Consider the following 20,633-nt stretch of genomic DNA (forward strand, 5'->3'; position numbering starts at 1 on the left):
ATGGGCTCCGTTGCCATCATGTACAGTAACTATTGATTTATAAAAACTTTGGCAGCACACGTTGAAGTATTAGGGAGCAGAGGGAGTTTTGTTCCTGAGTTACTTCAGTAATTTGCAGCTATCTCATTTTGCCATTCCCAATGGCCGAATGACCAAAAAATAGATGTTGCTGAAGTTGAACAGTCTTCCGTGAGATGACATATTTATTTCTTAAATCCTGGCAACTTCTCTTCATCTGGCTAACAGCAGTACGTGTGGGAGATGACAGACTCCTCTACAAACCTGTGCACCAAGAGAAGAGACCCTGTTCTGCCGGGCTGCCTGTTGGGGCATTTCTCTTACAACCAGAGATAGCAGCAAACTGCTGGCACAGGGAGTAAATGCAGCAAATGTATTCCTGGGGCAAAATCTTTATCAGGTTAGTGGTGAAGATCACCAAAATCGAGCTCAGAATTTGGCCATGGCCTCAAGCTGTAAAATCAGACAAAGAAAAATGCAAAATGTATAGCAACACACCCCCGGGGCTATAAATCAGCCCGCCAGCAAGAGCTGCTTGATTTACCCAGTGCCTGCAAGAGCCAGTTTCCTTAGGAAACCAAAAAACAAGCTTTCCTGCTTCAAGTGGCTTGCACCAGGTGAAGCCAAATTTCTCCACTGTTTAAAATTTGTGACCACAGTTTGGACAGAACTGTGTGTGTTCGAGTGATTGAGCTAATTCTAAAGGTCTTGCCGGCCTTAAGTTGTTTGTCTCTAAAACTAAAAATGAATCTTGCTAGTTGAGCAGCCATTATTAAAGCCATATTTAAATTAGTCCTGTAGAAAACAAGTATATTAAATGCACAAGTTATCACAAATCATGTTTATACAGCTCAGAAATGATCCCAGTATATGACTAGTTTCACAAGTAAGGCAAGAATTAATTGCGAAGAAGAGTTTTCACTGGTCACCTAAGGAAAAAAACCCTGGCTCTTATTACACAATTACTTTTTAATTACATTTGTTGCAGCCCCTAACTTCCAAAAGCATAGGGAAATGTTTAACTCTGTTTACCTAACTATTGAGAACCAGCACAGTACATTAAAATAGGTCCTTTTCCTGAACTATTTTGGAAAAAACTGGTAGCAGAGCACTCGGGGGCTCTGGCCGGCTCTGCGCTGTGCATTTCCATGTACTGCCGAGCAATGTCAGAAGAAGGTTGAAGGTAATTTGAGAGGACTCAGACAATCAGTGCTCAATCCCCAGTCAGTTCTGTAAGGATCAGCAGTTACTATTTAAATTTAAAATGTATTGGCATAAATGAGGTATCCTTACTTCTTACAGTTAGGTTCTTTTACAGGTAGGCTTAAAGATGCAGTGCAATTTCCAGAGGCTCAAGCGCGTTTTTAGTGGAAGTGGCCTTCTGACAGTGTTATTACAAAGCTGATTATGTTCCATCTGTAACGGCGGCCCGGTGCAGAGCCTTTTGCAAAGGCAGTTTGTTATAAATTGTTCGTAAATGTCAGATAAAAGCATCGTTCTACTGCAAGCAACTAGAGGTAGATGTCTAATAACATTTACATTAATATTTTATTTAAATATATATTCGATTCACATAGTCGCCCAGCTCTGTAACTTGTATGAACACTGAAATAAGACAGTAATTTATAAAAAAAATACTCTGAAATTCACTGACAAGGTATCAAAAAATGCAATCCAACATTTTTACAAGTCTTAGCTGTATTTCATTCCATTAATAATAATTAATGAGATTTATTGATGTCTTCCTTTCAGAACTGTAACATGGAAATCCAGCCGCTGCGGAGACCTGCAGCGTCCGGGGAAGGTGCTGTCCCTCCCGCCACCCCTGCGGCTGGGCTTCGGCAGCTGATCTTGCTGACGAGGGAGGGGGAGAGCCCGCTTTTCCCTCCTACAAACCCAGGGACTGCACCACGTTGACAGTAAATATTTGGAGCTTACCTTTTTGAGCGGTATTTTTTATTTGAAAAGATGTAGATTGTAACGGAAAACTATGAAAGAAACTGCTCTGTCTTGTCACCCTAACTCCAGCTGTTTAGGAAGTAAAAAGGCAAATTCAGACTACGTGCATCTCATTTCTATGGCCGTTCTAGACAGCCACTGCTGTTCAGTGCGACAACTGCTCTGGGACGGCAGAGACATCTAGTGGGAATGAGGTTTTTACCGTGGCAGCTCAGCAGAGGCGACACCTTTTAAACTACAGCCTTTTCAAAACAGTGCGCTCAAAAATGATGCCCAAGGGCCGAAAGGCTTCTCGTATCATTACTGTCCCTGCAACCACGCAGCCCCGGTCTATATTGTGTTTCTGAAGAAGCAAAACCGTAGCCAAGTAGCGATTTTCATTTTCACCTGGGTTTAAATCGTGGCATAACCATTTCCAGCTGACGAGGCGCGCGCCTTGCTGGGGGGAGCCCAGCTGGAGGCGAAGCACAGCTCGGCGCTGGTGTTGGCACCGAGCTCCTCTCCCCTCCCGGGGCTGAGCTTCAACTCCTGCTTCCTTCCAGAAAGAGCAGACGTATCGTGTCACATCTCACCCCGGAGTGGCAATTCCAGAGTGACTCAGTGTCTAAGTCTTGCTCCCCGGCGTCACATAATCCGGCCCAGCCACGGCTCCTCTTTTTTCCTAGGTCTTAGCAAAGGAGGGAGACAAGGAGGGAAGGGAACAGCCAGGAAAAAAGAAATTAGGCAATGCTGCACTAAGTCCAAATTACGAATGGTGAATATTTTAAATTCTGGAATAATGGTAGTTCTAGCATTGCTTTTCATTACTGCTGCAAGCTGAAGAGTCGCCACAGCCCGGTGTCGTGTGTGGGTTAAGTCATAGGTTCAAGCTGCTCTCTCCTGAAACGGGTTTCTAGAGTTCAAGGATCTCCACTAAAAATAACTTCCTTCTTGTAACTTGACAAATGGAAAACTGTAATCATCGAGAAGGTTGGTTTTGGGTTACTGATGGAAAAATGGCCTTTGGGATCAGCCAGTCCTGCTCATATCAGAGCGACTGAAGCAGAAGGAGCAAAATTTGATCTCCTGGCTGGCAGTGTTTTCTTACATACCATTATTTTAATAGCAAAAATCTTTCTAAAATGTCATATAATAATTTAAATACTAACTACAGCTCCTTTTCAAGAAATTATCATAATAAAAAATAGTTGTGGAGATGCTGGATGACTCAAGAAATCAGAAAGCGCTAGTGAACATTTTACCTAAAAGTTATCAAATCAAAATCAGCCTGGTTTGATTTTAATAGACGGTGGCTGTTCAGCAGGCTAAGTGAAATGAGTTTGCTAATGTAATTTCTAGGGGTAGAGGTCTTTGCTGACTACCAGAAGTCTGAATGGCTCAAGTTACAGCATTATCTTTTCACTCCTACACACCATTCGTCTGAGTCGCATTTAAGGTAGTTTGGCATTAGGAGGAACTTTGTGCTAGAGCTGGTTGTATCAGAGACACCCCGTCACCAGTCCTGAATGGCAAAACCACGTCCCTGCTGGCTCTACAGACTGCAAAACACAGCTAGAAGTCCTATGTTTTAGTTGGGTAACTAACAAACAGCGCTTTCTTTCCCTTTCTCAATCAGGAATCCATTCCCTTTCACCAGGAGCACGGAGCAAAGTGGAAAATACAACAAAAAACCAAACTTCCCATAGGCAAGAGCCCTAAATGCTAAATGTGAGAACGTCAGAAGACCTCAGAAGCAAAGAAACTAAGAAAGTAGGATTATTGTCGAAAGGTGTCCCTTTTCTGGATCAGGAGAAGCGTGTGTTGAGAGTCAGCAGTGCATTTTTCCAGGTTAGTGTTGATTAATTTGTACACATTGATACGGGTTTCATGTCCGTGTTATGACAGAGTTAATTAAATTTGTATCTGGCTGATTAGGTAACACATGCTGTCTTTTCCTCAAGCAAAAAGGCCCCACACGTGGAATGTGGAGTGCATGCGTATTTGCTTACAATCCATTTATAATGTGTCCAAGTCTTGCAAAATAATTTTAAGCAGTAAGTTTGTCAAAATACTCCTCAGCTGTGCATAGCTGGTTACAGAGTGAACTTTATTTCTGATGTTGCTGCCTTCTTCCATATTTCATTTCTGATACTCAAATATCTGCCTACCTTTGACAGGAAAATGAATAATTTATCACAGGATGCTATTCAAGTAAAAGCAAAATAGTTTACTCAACTTGAATCAAGAGCGCTGCAGTCTAAACATTTACACTTCCAACCCCACGACTGGCCTTGCACAACCTTTATTTTACTCTACAGGAGCAAACGCAGTGGAACAGCGTCTATTTTGCTGAAGGTTTAAGCTGTGGAATCAGCCACGGCAGGTTCTCGGCAAGGCAGAGCACTGACCCAGCGCCCCTTCGACAGGGCTCAGCTTCGCAAAGCGCTGAGCCTCCCTGCAGTGAACCCTGCAAAAGGCCGCTCACATCTCGATCCTCAGTGTTTTGAATATTCAGCTTAGCCGTACCCGACGAGGGATCCGCGTAAGGTTAAACCTCACTTGCCAGACCCAACATCTGGCATTGCCAAGGTCGCTAGTCAGCTCCACGTGAGCTCTCACCTCCCGGACACGCTGGAGCATCGCTGACTCGCTCCAGGCGTCTTTGGAAATCTGTATTGCGTGAACTTGCAGGTGTGCAACAACAAGGATAGTACATCTTCCAATTTGTAACAGATGGTATCTAGGCAAAAACTCCATCCTGACAATTCCTGCATCTCCCAACGCCAATAACTTCATAAACTTCAGGTATGCGTAACGAATGTTGAAAGTGGGAATTGAGACAGGGTGGCAGAATATAGGGCCTAAAACAGAAACCCCCTCTTCTTCGGTGAGCTGTCTCCACACAGACAGACCCCGGGGCAATAAACAAGTTACGTATTTCATGAAAACTACAGAGTTCTGAGTAATTATATATTGGTTATGCCGATCACTGATCTGCAACTGGAACTATAAACATCAACTTTATAATGATTTGCTCCGCGTTTCAAATTATGTTTGGCATATTTCAGTACATATTTCTATTCAGTTCTGATTATCTAAATGCTATTTCCATTTTCATTCCAGATCTTGCTCACAATTCTCTTCCAGCATGGACTTGCTGGACAAGTTTAGTTATTGATTGATAAGCAATAGTAGGTACACCCTATTATCACCACTAAGTCTTATCTACTTATAACAGACCAGTTCGTAGAATTGTTGCGAATTACGTAAAAGGAATCATTTTGCATCCAATAAAAATACCAAAATAATCCAACATAATGTGTGAAAAAGAGGAATTTACACCTGTACCTTACATGGAGATCAAATAGTTTTTATTTACTATGAAGGAAACACAGAAGGAGATTAGAAGACAGAACAATGACAAATATTTACCATTTGAAAATGCTGAAATGAAACAAGAGAAACAACTATTTTTCCACTTTTTGTTGCAGACAAGGTAGTCTTGAAACACAGAGAGCCATTTTAATGCAGGACTAAGTAAAACTAACACTGCTCATAAAGAAAAAGTAAAAATGCGTTAGAATGCAAATTTAATACATTTTGCTTTTACATCAGTGATCTAAAAAAAATAAGACAACCAAAGTACACTTCAGAACTATCCTCTGTTTTTTTTTTCACCACAGATCTGAGAACAAGGAAACGCAGCACTAAATGAATTTCTTCACTCACACGGGAAAGCTGAGGCAGGTAATTTCCAATGAGGTATGTCCAGAGGTGGGGGCTGATTTTAGTCTTCTACTTATTTAATAATTTTCTCACAGCTTTGCTAGAGACCTCAGAAGAAATACTTTTGTATTTTGTTTGGTTGATCTCTGGCAATTTAGTTGGATGGTGGACAGATTTTTTTTGTAAGTATACTCAGGATACATTGGTATGTTCAAATAGGAATAATCTTTTATTATTTTAAAGTCAAACCTGGACAAGCAGAAGCTTCATAGACTGAAGCTCTATACAGAAATAGGTATGCCATTAGTCTTGTTCGACAAAGGTCTGTACCGTTACACACAATAATATTTATATTATTTCCATTAAGAGTTCATAGAAAGCGGTCTTTTCCAGATTATTGAACATTTTAATGTGCTTAAAATTGCTCAGAAAATATATTTCTTGAAACCTGCTGAAAACTTTACAAATTTGTTTAAAAGGGTAACATAACCTTTTCCTTACGTCTCCTCCCAGATGCTAACAGCAGTGGGTAGATGTTCAAGGAAATGTAAAACATTTCTTTCCCCTGGAGCCCACCAGAAGCGAGGAACCGGGCTAAGGCTGGAGCAGGCGGATGAACGCATCAGTTGAGAAGAGCCCCTCGGCAAGGAGACTGTCCACAGATGTGTGGGATTCAAAAGCGGCTACCGCAAGGCAGAGCGGAAGGAAGGGGAGATAACAGCGATGCCCTCCTCCAGCTGCAGAGGAGGTAACGGCCCCGGCTGGTACCGCCTGTACTGCTGCTGTCTGAGCGCCGGTAAATCTGAACTTTGACAGTCTTATTTTTTCATTTATCTTTAAACTGCTACATGGTTATATATTTTTTTTTGATTGGGAGGTATAAAATTACGTCTCCTTGGGCTGTCAGGTTTTTTGCACCCCAGAGGAATTCAGTACAAAAAAAGGAAATTACACTGCTCTGATAGCCTTCCCATCTACCGCAGTAGCTCAGCGATACAAGTCACCCAGCAATGAGTTCGGGAGAAAAACGGAGGATAGAACATTCTCATTTATTCAGATGAAATATTTATTCTCTATACAACTCATACTGAGTATTAAAATCCCCTCAAAAGAGAAAAATAAACCAATTTAATGGTAGGATTTCTTAGCATTCGTGGAGAACTGGTACGTGATGGTCACAGCAGTTCGCTCAGGCCACCGGACTGCCCATCAGCCGTTCTTGCCGAAGAGCAATCAGCCTCTGAAACCACTTCTCTTCTGCTTCTGCCTTCTCGATGAACAGCTGAGAGACAAGGGGGAGAGGAAGAAAAGTCGGCACAACTCATTAACTTCCCCTTTATTTGTCATAATCTGTTGAAATATGTATCGGCTATTTCAGTGCCCAAAGAAGCAGCCCAGCTGCACAGGGGTGTTAAAATACAAAGGTGACATAAATACATCAGTAACGGTAGAGACTTTAATAATTGGAAAGCCAAGACATTCCAGTTTCAGTCTCCTCCTGAAACAGCAAGTTTGCCATATTGTACAGGTCTTGATCTTTGTTAGCGATGTTCATTGTACAGAACTTGCAATAGTTTATTTGCTGCAAGTCATTTTTAACTTGCTAATTCTTAAAACTCTACTGTAAGTACTCCTGTTTCCAATTACAAGCGCTCACAAAGGAATTTGCGTAAGTTTAGCCACAATGATTTAAAATTATCTTAAGTTTGTCATGTATTTAAAGCTTTACGATTTGGCACGGTGGGCAAGTTCTGGGTCTTCCACCAGGTTTCCCACTACACAAACCAAACGCAGTTTTTCCTGAATTTTTGTTGAACAGGAATTTTTATATGAACAGGATCTTAAATTCCCCTGCATTAAATCAGTATGCTACTTTGCTATAAAATTTGTTTGTAACTCTAAAACTACATCACTGGTGAACAACTTCTTTTGTAATTGTTCTCTGCTGGATGATGCAAGGAGCGTGATCCTTTCTGAGCCAATGAGTGGCCCGTTAGTTAATGGACTTCAGACCACAGATTATTTGATGAGCAGCACAGCAAAATGGTTGTTAGGTCACGTGAACCTGCTCTCATTCAATGGGCTGTCTTGTTTTAAAGATAATGTAAATATCGACACACTTACATTTGGATGTGCTAAAGAATTATCATCTTGATACTTGATGGCAGTAGGGATATTGGCAGGTGGTGGTTCTTTTTCAGGAGCAGATGCATCAACGGTTCCCACTCCGATAGTTACAGGTTCGTACTGCAGTTCCGTAGGCTCTATTGACTAAAAAGAAAGAAACACATCTGAGCATTTTATCCTCAAACTCCCAAACGTGGCAGTATCTTTAAGCGAGCATTCAGCTTTCTTCCCATTGCAACACGTGCCCACGGAAGGATCCGCATGCAAATACTTCTCAGCGCGCTCAGCAGGAACACGCCGGACGTGGACTAACGTCAAGATTAAACACACAAAGTGAAAAAAAAGGTATTGCCGACGGCAATGAGAGAGCTTGCAGAACCGTAGCGTTGGGTTTTTGGATCGCTTTCTGAAGAAGCCGCATGAACTTCTCGGAGACTTCTGAAAAGGCAAGAAAATGCATGTTCTGGGGGAAACAAACAGCGATAATCCAAAACACCTCCCCGTTAGATGGAAGCACTGAACCAGCCTTTGCTTGCCTACTTCCAAAGAGAAAAGCATCCAAGTTCCCTAGAAGACTTGGCAGCCAAAATGCAGGTAAAATTCTGAAACCTGGATGTCTCACGTTAGGTTTTTGGAAAGCTGTCTGAAAATAATGCCATTTTGTTTCAGGGAGTAAATATGGTCTCAAAGTCTGGCTTCAGTTAAGCAGAATTAAAAATACTGATCTCTACATTTAAATACAATGTAAATGTCTGATTACTTTTGGATTTTAATTCTTCTGCTTTTCCTAAAAAAAAAAAAACTTTCATGGTTTTATATGATTTTAAAAGAATTTTTAAAAATTGGAGTTGCTCAGCATAGGTAGAATATACTGTCAAAACAGTTGATTTCACTGAAATTCTTACACATTTAAAAGTATTCTTCCTCGAACTCCACACCAGTGAGAGGAGAGTCGTTGGTGGGATTTAGGATTGTCAACACTGATGCTCTTTCATGGATGGAAACTGTATTAATAGCGCAGCTTCCACCTGACTTTGAAAGGATTATGCACCAAGAAAGCATATTGAAAACTTACCTTTTTGACTTCTTTACTTGATCTGAATGTCTGTGGAACAAAGGAGTCACTTTCAATAGCTTCAATTTCTTTTACTCGTTTCACTTGCTCTACTAGGGTGGCTTGGTCTACAAAGAGAAGGTGTAATGTCAGTATACATTAGTGTAAGCCTACGATAAATGCCGTGTCTAAGCAATGCCTTGACTATTCTACAACGTACATACCAGAAAAAAAAAAGCTTGTAATGCCGCCCAACATACTCTGTTACAAAGAAAAACTCTCTCCTTTATTAAAAATAACAACAGTGAGTTGGCTGTTATTGTTCAACGTCTGGTATCATTCAAGATGCTAACTTAAGAATTTGCTAGAGATGTCTTCGCAGGATAACTACGAGATTTATGGTGTGAGGATTTGCTGGAGAAGTTGAAGATTTGGGGACAGCGCAGACAACTCAGTGGAGTACCATCTCTATGTGGCAGTAAAACTACTTCTGCTCATACGGAGGTGAGTTACATTGTTAGGGGAATTTGACTAAAAAAATCTTAGAATCCGGTAATAAAATATTCCTAACATACACACGAAATACTGAGTGCTCATGCGATTCGCAGGTGACAAAATTGCAGCTGTTTAATCAAATGAGCAAAACTGCTTCTTTATTGTACTGTGAGGCCGTACGGTGCCCGTATGTTTCACAAGATATTTTTGAATCCCAGCTTGAGATTTTATTTTGAGGAAGCGAATGCAGCTCCCAGTGACACGGTGCAGGCGGGCAGCCCCTGCCAGCCGAGGTGGGAGCTAACTGGACTCGTAGCTGGGGTGCTGTCAGGTAGTTCTTCCACTGCTCACCAGACGCTCTTCCGGATAGATTACACTGGTAGGAAACGACGAGCGTTCATAATGCAAGACATACTTCTCTCTAAAAATCAAACTACCGATGGATGACAGCGAAGTTTCGTATTACAGCTACGTTGATCTAAGTTGCCAGAGGGATGGTCCGACTTCTCTCTCCCCCGTGGCTCTTCTGCAGCCTGGCGTTACTCCTTTCGCCAGCAGCGGAGTGATCAGGTCAGCTCCCTTGCAGGTGAAAGCTCCTACTTGTGCCGCAGTCCAACAAACAGGACGTTGTCTCTGAAACTCACATTTAAGATGCGGCAGCAACATCGTGCACAGGCTGATCCGGTACAAACTCTCTTCTAATTCAAATTTCTTTTTAAAAGCTTTGGTACTGGTTGGCTTGATGTCAGGGCAGGTATATCGCACCGGCCAGAGTGCAGAGGCCAGCCATCTGCTAACGCTATCGCTACAAACTCCTTCTCTAGAGGGCTTGAAAGAAAGCGCAGCTGTGTCTGGCCAAGCCTCTGCAGGTCCGTGGGATCTGGTACCGAGGAGGTGAGCTCATGAGTCACAGAATCACCGTCTCGAGCGACAAAGTGAAAAGGAGATTGCCAAAAAGATGAGGAAAAAGCAACTTAGGATAACTGTGAAGTTTGATCGAAAATTTCATGAATACACAAGAACACTAAACAGTATATAAAACACAAATTTACATAAAGGAGCAATTATATTATATATTTGTAGTATATACATATGTATGTATAAAAGGTTAAATTTCTTGTTCTAAAGAAACCAAAGCATATTCAAAATCAGGAAAAGTGCTTGCAGACCAAAAGAGCTTGGAGAATTATTCAGAAATTCAGATGTACCAAAATCTTTCTCTGTATACAAAATTCTAAATCCAAATTCACGTAGGTATACACATACACTGCAAAATACGTTCTCTTTTACACAAGAAAAAACTAAATGTAGCTTACATTCTTCTGCAGTGACTAACCACTGAAACTTCTTTGAGTCTACTAATGACAAGTAAGTGGAGCTTCAGATGAGCAAATAAACTAATAGCGGCTCAGAAATATTTCTGGAATGGAGATGCCCACACTAAATGAACAACTTCATTTTTTGTCAACAGGTTGTAGGGCAAAACCGTTTTATTTTCAGTCCTGGGTAGAAGGCTTGTCATTACGGTACACCTGACACAAAAGTATTTGCTTTACTGTCTGTCTCATTTTCTGCTTCTTCAAATTCACAGCTCAGTTAGTCTTCCTTACTGACTCTATGTCTAACTGCACTGACAAGCAAATCTTGAATCCATTCTGCTAACTGCATGCTTTCATTTACAATTTTAACCAATTTGTCTCCACCTTATTTACTTATGAAAACCATTTGCTTTACACACAGTACACTGGGGCAGCCTGAGATGGTCGAGGCACAGTATCAGAGAGGAGGGGACAGTTTTTGCTGTCAGCAGCACCTATAAAACAGGTACGGCAGACAAAAGATAGGAAGAGATCTAACTTTGAAGCAGCAAACAAGAACATGCCCTGTTGCTTAAAAATTGTTTGGGAATGTTGTTTAGTCTCTATGGATATGATGAACAGAAAAATCAGGGAGATGATAACTATTTCTGCATACGTTGAATGTGCAGAAAGTCAAATAGACCGACTGCCGAGTCTGGAAAAGCGCTTACAGCCCCCGACCGCTTCAGGCAGCGAACTCGTACCCGGGGCTTTCCTAACTCCACCGAAGGCAAGCACGAGGTTTGCAGGCTGCGGCAGGCACCAGGGAGCAGCACGCTAGGACCTCCCGGGGAGGGAGGGATCGCAGAGGTGCAGGGGGTCCGCGGCTGGAGAGGGGGTGATAGCCGGGAGGGCCACGGGCGGAGATGCGCCCGTTCCCCCACGGCCGGCCGCGCGCCCCTGGCAGGTTTGTGTGGAAGCCTGGGCAAAGCTTCAGCTTTGGCGAGGCTGAGGACAACAGCCGCACTACAGCCAAGTGCACCGGTACATCTTTAAGCCTGATTCTTTTGAATTTAGAGGGAAAAAATCACTCGCTTACAATTAAGGTTGCGTTTAAAACTTCTGTTGCCTTGCTGCTAACGTCTTCTTTTTTCAAAAAGATTCCTAAGGGTCCCGTAGGAAGTATAAAACCAAATATACTAATGCCCTGCTAGGGAGAGGGAATCACAATTCATCGAGCTCTTGGGTACATCTGGTCTGCAGGTAAATGAAGGAATGGCAAGTGTGCCTGGGATCACCGTGTTAAAGCCAGGTATCAGAGAAAGGCAGGTGAGGGCAGGTTTAAAACCAGTTGCTCAACTCTTATTTCACAAAACCTACAGCCAGTTCCCAGGCCGTTATAGCGTCTTCCATGAATCTTACACAAACCTATGGGAATGACAAATTATTAAGGGGGCAAAAATCACTAAATGTTTAGAATTACATCAGTGACATTAACTTGGGGAAAATGGACTGGAGGAAGCACAACCCATTAGCGCATGATTTTTTTGACAAACACATTATTGGTAGATGAAACGACTTCCATATGTTGTTTGTCAGATGTCAGTAGAAAGGATATGTATTTCATAGTAAAATCAAAAATAATGGAGTCAGAAAGCTAAAAGGCTACAGACAAAAAAAAAATCAATACTAACTCATTGCACAGCAAGTCCTTTTACTGCGTTACAGTGAAAAAAATAAACTAAATCGTGTATTCGGGCTCGTTGAGGCCGTTTTTTGCAAAAAGGCTATTCTAGCAGCAGCCACGATTACCATTCGTGTCACCAGCTCTTCCCTGCTGGCGCTCGCCGCGGCGGCACCGCGCAGCAGCGCGGCTGGGGGACCCCCCGCGGGGAGCCCTGGAGTGCCGGGGCCGTGGGGTGCAGCCCCCCCACCCCCCAGCACACCGCCCGGGTTCATAAACATCGCTACTTATGCCCCTTACCGTAAAATTGTCCTATTAGGGGAACGCTTAGCTAACCTAATTTTATAGTAGTCTAAGGATTTTTGCCCCAGTTACCCCCAGGCCTCCCCAGTTATGGAGGATTTAACTGGAACCACCTTCAGAGGTGACTCGATATTTTACACTTCCCATCTGTATTTACATCTATTTACATCTTCCCAGACATATATAAATATATACACATACACACACGTCTTCTGTAGCTGCTATTTTCATATTGAATTAGTCTGCATTAGCAATAATTTGAAATGTCACTTTAGAAATAAAATGTGTATTAATCCTTTAGATGCAATCCAAAAATTTCACGCACACACTGATTAGAAGCACCAGAGAATCAGATAAAAGAGAAAGGAACTTGCCTGCAAGCTCTGCGTAAGATATTCCCATTTCTTTGCCTATTTCTAAAGACAAAACTGGTGAGGAAGCCTGCTAAGAATTTAACAAGCATTGAAACAGAAGCAGTAAATGACTCATAATGTCTTGTGAATGACCCTTTAAATAAAAACATATTTTAAATATTTGTTGAATAATCTTTAGGTGTAAATCTGTAATGCTTACTGGATTCATTGCTAATCTATAATTCTGACCATGAAGATGAACCCATGCTTTTACCTAGAGAGTTTTCTTTCAAGCGGGTCTAACTTCAGAATCAAAGCAATGACATAAGAAACCTAAAATATTCCTCAGAATATACGTTTCTTCATATTTTACTGATTATATCTAAAGGGATAGAGCTGGTTAATTTAACTGACCCATTTAAAATATAATACATTTTAAGTAATATGCCTTGAAATACTTACAGAAAAAAGTGGCTATTTTCTCTCTTTTGTTTCTGAGTTGAGGATTAAAAGAAGAAAACACAAAGAGATACCAGACTAAACAAACCAGCTAAAGAGGAAAATATTTTCCCCTTCATCATTTTATTAGGGTTAGCTTAGGTGATGCTGTATAATTTTTATACAACTGTATATATACAACTGTATGGATACAGTAACAACTGCATTATAGAACTGTATGTTTTTTCAACAGAACTGTGGTTTTTCACATGCCCGGTGCTTTTTAATTGCTTCCTATTTTTACTTAAGCTGTGCGAACCGACATATTCAAAGAAAAATGAAGTTTTCATCCAGACAATTTGCAGTGTAAGAGACAAAAAACTACATGGCTTTGAGACATATGGTCTTGTACAGTGCACCGAAAATTTATATTAATTTATATTAATGCATTGCACTGAAATATTTATATTAAACAAAATGAAAGCACTAGGAGGAGGAGGGAAAATCCAGCAGGATGGGTGGGATTCACTTCATTTTTGTCACCTCCAGACGTTACAACACTTGGAGCTCTGGAGTTTTGGAGGGGGTCTTCCCCCCCTCAATCCTTTTCCTTGCGCAGGAGACAATTAGCAGCGGCTAACGGGGGCTGTCCCCGTTAGCCCCTCGGTGTCCGGGGGCGCGGGGCAGAGCTGCCTCAGCACCTCGCCGAGCCCCAGCAGCCGCGGCGGCGCTGGCCACCCAAGGGCGAGCCCCCCAGCCCCGCCATCATTTCACGGTCAGCCAAGAAATGGACTGCTCCCGCCAGCCCTCCCGCTAACCCCGCGTCCCCCTCACCCCAAGTCCCTTCTCCGCCTGCCCGCCTTGAGTCCGGGCCAGACCCCCGGGGGCGGCGGCAGCCCCCCGGGATGAAGGCCGCCCCAGCCCTGCTTCCCGGCCGGGGAGCCTCGCCGCCCGGCCGCCGCGGGGCCAGCCGTTAGAGGGAGGCACCGCCACGCGCAACGCCGGCCGCCTGCCGCCTTTGTCTGAGGCGTTGGGAAAAATTGCGGACGACGAGCCCCGAAGACGCGGCGAGGCGAGCATCCCCGCCGGGGCGACCGCCGACGTGCAGCCGACGGGGAACGTGGGGTGAGTTTCACGACTACCTCTTCCCTCCAACAACTTTAAGTCAGGATAAAAACCGCTTGATGCCGCTAACGTCTCCAGATCCCCTCCGCGGTGCCCGAGCGCCGCCTCAACGCTTGGCCACACCATTTCCTAGCTGCTGAGATTTCCAAAGAAAGAACTTTTTCCAGCCAAAGTCGCAGAAACAATAAAACATACTCCACAATGAGCAACTGTGGCCAGAGAAAGTTCTTATTGTTAATTTGTATTCTTCGAACTTAATTGCAAGTACTCTGGTACTACAATTATAATGTATTAAAATAGCATGTTGTAAGTACTCTAGTACTTACTAGAGAGAGTACAGAGCACTTACAATTTGCTATTTCAATACATTGTAATTATAACCTAGCTTCACAGTATTTTAAAACAAGTCTGGACATTAATAGCTTTCTCTTTAAAAAGAATGGAGATATTGGATATAAAATCAAGCAGAAGACACGGTGGGAAACTTTAGCAATTGAGTTCTGAATTTAAGAAGGTTTAATTTAAGCAATTCAGGAACATTTGGATTTCTGCTCTAGCCACACACCTAACCTGCATGCAGGTTACCTTCACCATGGCGCTTTGCATGCACGTGCTAGTTCCTACATTCACTCACATTTGGAGGCATTTTGGGGTATTTCTGAAAATGTTCTGGGAAAAAGTCAAAATAAAGTGGTAGGAAACAGCCCTAATACGCTTAAAATTGCTGGATATTTTCCTTCCCTTCATAGAGGGAGCCAGAGAAACGGCGGACGGGGAGGACGGGCGCAGGCTCGGGGGCCGGGGAGCTGGCTGGCCGTCTGCCGGCCGCCCCCCCCAGCCCCGGACCGCAGGCCAGCAGCCCGCCGGGAGAGCCGGCGCAGCCGGCGCGGGGCACACCGCATTTGTCACTGCGGCTAATATCAGAGATACGCCGCTCTTTTTTCTCAGCACACAAAAGCAAGATATGTAATTCAATGCTCAATTTACCCTTGTCTCGTAGGAGATTTTTCCCCGCTAATTGATAGAAATTAAGCCATTAATCAAGCCACTAGCCATCATTCAAACCAGGGAAGATGAATACAAACTTTCATCATAACCACCTTCCCCATTTTAGTGTTCATTAGCATTAATTTTTAATGCAATTATGCTATTCTTTTACGCTGAGCTCATAAATTACTGCTCTTTTGTTGCTCGCTGGCCTTGTAAAATCCAAGGTAATGCTTTGTGCTCTGATCTTAAAGGCAATTACTGGGTTCTTCTATCTTTTATGTATCTCTATCCTAAATAACCTCTATATTGTGTGTACAAACTAACAAGTGTATATATTACATATACATATAATATATAACAATTTGTCTATGTTAAACCTACACACGTATCTATTATACACATTCAGATAAATAAAAGTATTGCTGCATCTAGCCGCACCCCGCTATATGCAGTGATCTAACTGTATAGAAACAACAGAACCAAAGCCCTTCCACAGTAAAACGCTGTTGTACACTGATGTACAGAAAAAAACCGGCTGTGCCACAGACGAGGCTGGAAACGGGATTAGGAGCTGAGCTGGGGCTGCGGCTGAGGCACGCTGGAAGACGTGTAGGACAGCGGGCTGCAACTTTGCAGGGTGGCGGCTTTTGCATGGACCTTTCTTTGTTTACACCTCAAAAAGCGATGCTGAAGGTGAAGACGGGCAATTGCACGTGCCCAGTGATTTTTTTTTTTTCTTTTGCATGTTATAGTGTGCGGTACCATCCGCAGAGTCTTTCCAAGAGACGGTATTTAATGTGTGTATTTTACCAGTCGCACGGTATCACACGCTGCCGCACGGTGCCACCGTGGTGCGCAGGGTCAGTAACAGTAACTTCAGCTTTTATTCCAGTCCATATATTGATTCTCAGCAACACACCAGCGGAAATGCACAGGAGCTACAACCACCTCTGGTTGCCCTCAAACACTGAATACAATTTAAGTGGCTAAAGGAAAAATGACACGTAGGTTAGCAAATTGTTGTTTGTTTGTTTTTAATTATTTTTCCGCTTCTTTCCTGGGCCAGGCCTTTAGCTGGTACATGAAGTAATGCCATTCACACCAGCTAAACATCTGTCTAGCACCAATAAAATATGATACGTGTATTTAAAATCCCATTTCATCTAGGCCTCAGCCAGCACAAACAAGACAATTCTCAACTAAGTCTCATGCTTATCCCATAGATTCTCTCTGGTCTCTCAGATAAATACCCATCTGACATGCGGTAAGTACACACGCAATGTTGGCACGGCCACCGAGACCAACAAAACCCCATTTTTAACAGAAAATAAGAGACTCCACACAAGGGACTGTAGTTTAAGCAAATGGATACAATTTCTGTTAAATTTAACCAAAGGAACAGTCTCTCCTGGCTTCACCGGCTCCTCAATTTGTCCCTTTCTTTTGGTGAACACAGACACGGGCTCCACGCTGAGATGCTCTAACTGGCTTCTTCACGATGCAGGCAGCCGGCAAAGCACTGAACGGTCTCGGTGCTGGCACAAACGCGGCCCGAAACAGTGTGGGCAGCAAAACGCATACATCCCAGTAAAACCTTCAATACGACGCTCTTTGTCCATACTCTCCCACTCTGAGGTAGGTAGCGCAGAGGTGCGGCTGTGAATATGGATGTGGCTGTCATATGTAAACTGCAGCCGGCCGAATAAATGAATGTATTTTGCAATTTAGACTCTCTCCCTTATCCCCAGTCTATCAATCTGCCTCCGATGGAGCTTGTAACACTACAAATCCCGAAACAGTTTTCAGAGACTCGCTTCTTCAGAAATAACAACCCACAAAGCAAACGCGACCCAAACCGAAGGCAGGCAGCAAGGCAGGGGGATTCCACAGCGGGAATCCTGCACCCAGCCCCGTTACCTTGGCCTACGATGATGCACCAATCCCAAATGCTTTTTCTAGCCAAAAACATTCCTTTTTTTTTTTTCCTCCCACATGTGGGAGAAAATAAGACGTGAAACACCAAAAAGACACTAGCCAAAGTTTTGGAGAGGTCCTGCAGAGCCCACTTGCAAAAGATTATCTTAAATCCGTATTGATGACCCTGTTAGGCCATTGCTTAAGGCTTCTTTTTTATATATAGATCATACGTTGCGCTGGTAGCAATGCTTTTAGTGAAGATTGCCCATCCTGCTATGAGATCCTGCTTTGAGTCGCCTGCAAGTTTGTCAAACCCGAAATGTTTTGGTTAAAGTCTTCTGTGCTCATATCTACCCCACGCTTAACGTTTTGCAGAAGATGTCGGTCCAGCCGGTCCAGCCGTTTCTGGAGATACAGTGAAACGGCATGGATTTGCCTATTATTGGCAAACTTGACTTCTAAAAATTCAGTTACTGCTTCTGCCCTCCTAGTCAAAATCCACCTTCATTTAGTCAAACCATAATACTTGGAAATGATCCTGTTTGCTCCCGCTTTACCAAGGTTTCTCATTTTTCAGCCCCAAAAGACTGAAGATAGCCTTAATATGCACAACGTTGCATGGTTTGTTATGTCCAACACGTACCTACAAGCTTAAAACCCCCCGATTTTATTTTAAATGCTGCTGCTCCAGATGATGGCGAAGAAAGTTTAACAGAGCCTGGCGGCTGTTTCTCCGGAGCTCACCGCTCCTCCTGGAGTGGGGATGAAACCGTAGCAAGTGGGAGTAGAAAAGCCAGGAGGGAACAGGCTGTTGCACAGACAGGAAAATGCACGGCAAAGGGGATCGGGGTGGAGGGAGAGCTGGGAACGTTAACTGCCGTTAATGTGCCCTGAAGAACTGCATCCGACACCAGACTTCTCCTCCATCTCCCGGCAAGAACCGAGCATGGCCATTAACCACCCTGCCCGTTTTCTGCGGGAAATGCCGGGCTCTGACCGGGCTGCCGCACCGAGCGAGTCACGTACGGCAACGGAAGGAAACGGGAGCTGGGCTCGGGCACACAAAACGCAAAATTCAGGATGCTGAAGACAATGTTCTGCTTTTGAAGTTCTCCAAAGCTGAAACCCTGTTATACTTCTGTCTCCGCGCTCTTCTTAAAAACCCAGAATTAATAATGCTGACTGACCTCACCGGGCTGTCGTGAGGATAAAAGCGTTAACGTTCGTGACACGTTCAGACCCCGGAGTGATGAGCCCCCAGAACAGCCCGTGGAGAAATTCATAATGCTGCTTTTAAGAGGAGGTTTGAATAGCTACAGTCAAATGAAGTAAGATCTGCATATTAAATAATGAGAATATAAAATAATTAATAGTTCCTATTAAGTAAAGACTGTCCCAAATAAAACAACACTAACTGAGGCAGAGACCCTGCAGAAAATCTGCAATTAGGCACTTAAAAGTCATAATGCTCGATTCTGTTTTCTTCCTGTTTCCAAGCGTTTGGTTTGCTCCAGTGCAGCGGCGGGGCTGGCGTGTGCGTGCAGGAACGTACACGTGCGCTCCCACACACGCAAGCGCGCTTCCTCCTCGACACAGCTCAGGATAGGGCCACGGAGATAAGGCAGGGGCTCCAACCTCCCCGCTAACGAGGGCATCGCTAAAGGAGATGCCAAAATACAGCAAGAGTGGGAAGGGATTTCACGTTTGGTTAGCCTTTCCTTTTATCTTCTTTAAGAATATCTCTCTGCTCCAAACCTGTAACGGAGCTAACCCCATTCACCCGCTTCGAGGACGGAGCCTTCCCGGGACACAATCAATCTTTTTTTCCTTCGTGTCCTTTTTCCACAGCAGACATCACCACGTCGGTGGGACCCCACATCCCACCAGCCCGCCTAGGTATTGAAGCAGGGTCCGCTTACCCCCCCGCACCACCCATTAGCACTGAGCTATATTTAAGTGTAACTGGAGAAGCACGGGGAGGGATGCTGGCTAACTGGGATGGGCTGGAGGCAAATCAAAGACTAAAAAAAAAGGGGAGAAAAACCCTTTCTTACCATTGTTATTGGAGAAAACAATTATAATACATTCCGACTCTGGGGAGTATGTGTGGCGAAGTAATTTTCCCCACGTCCCAGCACACGGAGCCCCTGAAGGCCTCTTTCCCGACGGAAAAAGGCCTTGGTACCGATCGAGTCGGGGTAACGCGTCCCTCCCGCTTTCTGTTGCTGTTGGCACGAGTACTTGAAGCCAGACTCAGCCCAAGAAAACGTAAAACCTAAGTGGCTGACTGTACCATTCCATTTTTTGTTTTGTTTTTAAGGAGCACGCCTTGGAAGGGCGTGCGGCCGGTCATTTCGGCTGGTCCCTGCCCAGCCCCTGCCTGGGGAAGCCCCGGCACTGGCCGCCCCCCCAGCCCCTGCAGTGCCGGAGCTTGGGCCAGGACTAAACCTTAGACCTAGGGAGGAGGCTCAGCCCATCGCTTCTTTGCACAGGGCTCAGCACGGCTGCACAGCAGCCCGGCTCCTGGGACACGCCATGCGCTCTATTTACACTTTATTTGCCCTTCGCTGTGCAGTTTGGCTTTTCTGTCCCATCTGTTGGCTTCTTTCGTTTTTCACACATTTCTCGCATTTCAAAAATAGTGTTCAATTCATCCTCACTCTTGTAAAATTTATTTCCCCCGTATATTAAATAAATTTTTGTTTAAATCGAAAAAGAACCTGATGATTTGGAGACAAATACAAAGTGGTGTTTCATTGCTGGAAGGAGCCTCTGCATGATGTGGTTTTACTCTCAAAATGCAGATCTGGGAATCTTGCCATGTTAAATTATAGGAACACAGGCCCAGGAATGGGGTAATACCTTAATGCTTCAACGTGAAGGAAAGAAAACATAACTCAATTAAAATATATACTTCGGGGATTTTTCTGACACTCTATATACTTGGGAAAGCTGCCACCTACCCTGACCTTTCTGTTGTAATTATGTATGTCATCTTAAATATCATTAATTTAGTCTGTATTTCACTCATCCTACATGTTTACCGAGTGTCTGGATTTTTCCTTTGACTTCAATAACCTATCTTTTTCCAGTGAAGAAAAATACTTAAATAAAAAGAATGACACAACTTTCTTGCAATTACTTTGGAGAACAGCAATATAGACTTG

General features: G+C 43.6%; 1 protein-coding gene across 1 annotated transcript in view; it reads right to left on the reverse strand.

The window, feature by feature from the left end:
* Positions 1-6,717: 6,717 nt before the first annotated feature.
* RSRC1 (arginine and serine rich coiled-coil 1) overlaps positions 6,718-20,633 on the reverse strand; it is a 174,124-nt gene continuing 160,208 nt past the window's right edge. The window contains exons 8-10 of the mRNA XM_075157510.1: positions 8,885-8,991; positions 7,807-7,953; positions 6,718-6,964 (exon numbers count right to left, since the gene is read on the reverse strand). Coding sequence (XP_075013611.1) covers positions 6,872-6,964; positions 7,807-7,953; positions 8,885-8,991 — 347 coding nt within the window. The 3' untranslated portion in view covers positions 6,718-6,871. The remainder of the gene's footprint in view (positions 6,965-7,806; positions 7,954-8,884; positions 8,992-20,633) is intronic.

The sequence above is a fragment of the Calonectris borealis genome, chromosome 9, assembly GCF_964195595.1.
Source record: "Calonectris borealis chromosome 9, bCalBor7.hap1.2, whole genome shotgun sequence".
Taxonomy (NCBI): domain Eukaryota; kingdom Metazoa; phylum Chordata; class Aves; order Procellariiformes; family Procellariidae; genus Calonectris; species Calonectris borealis.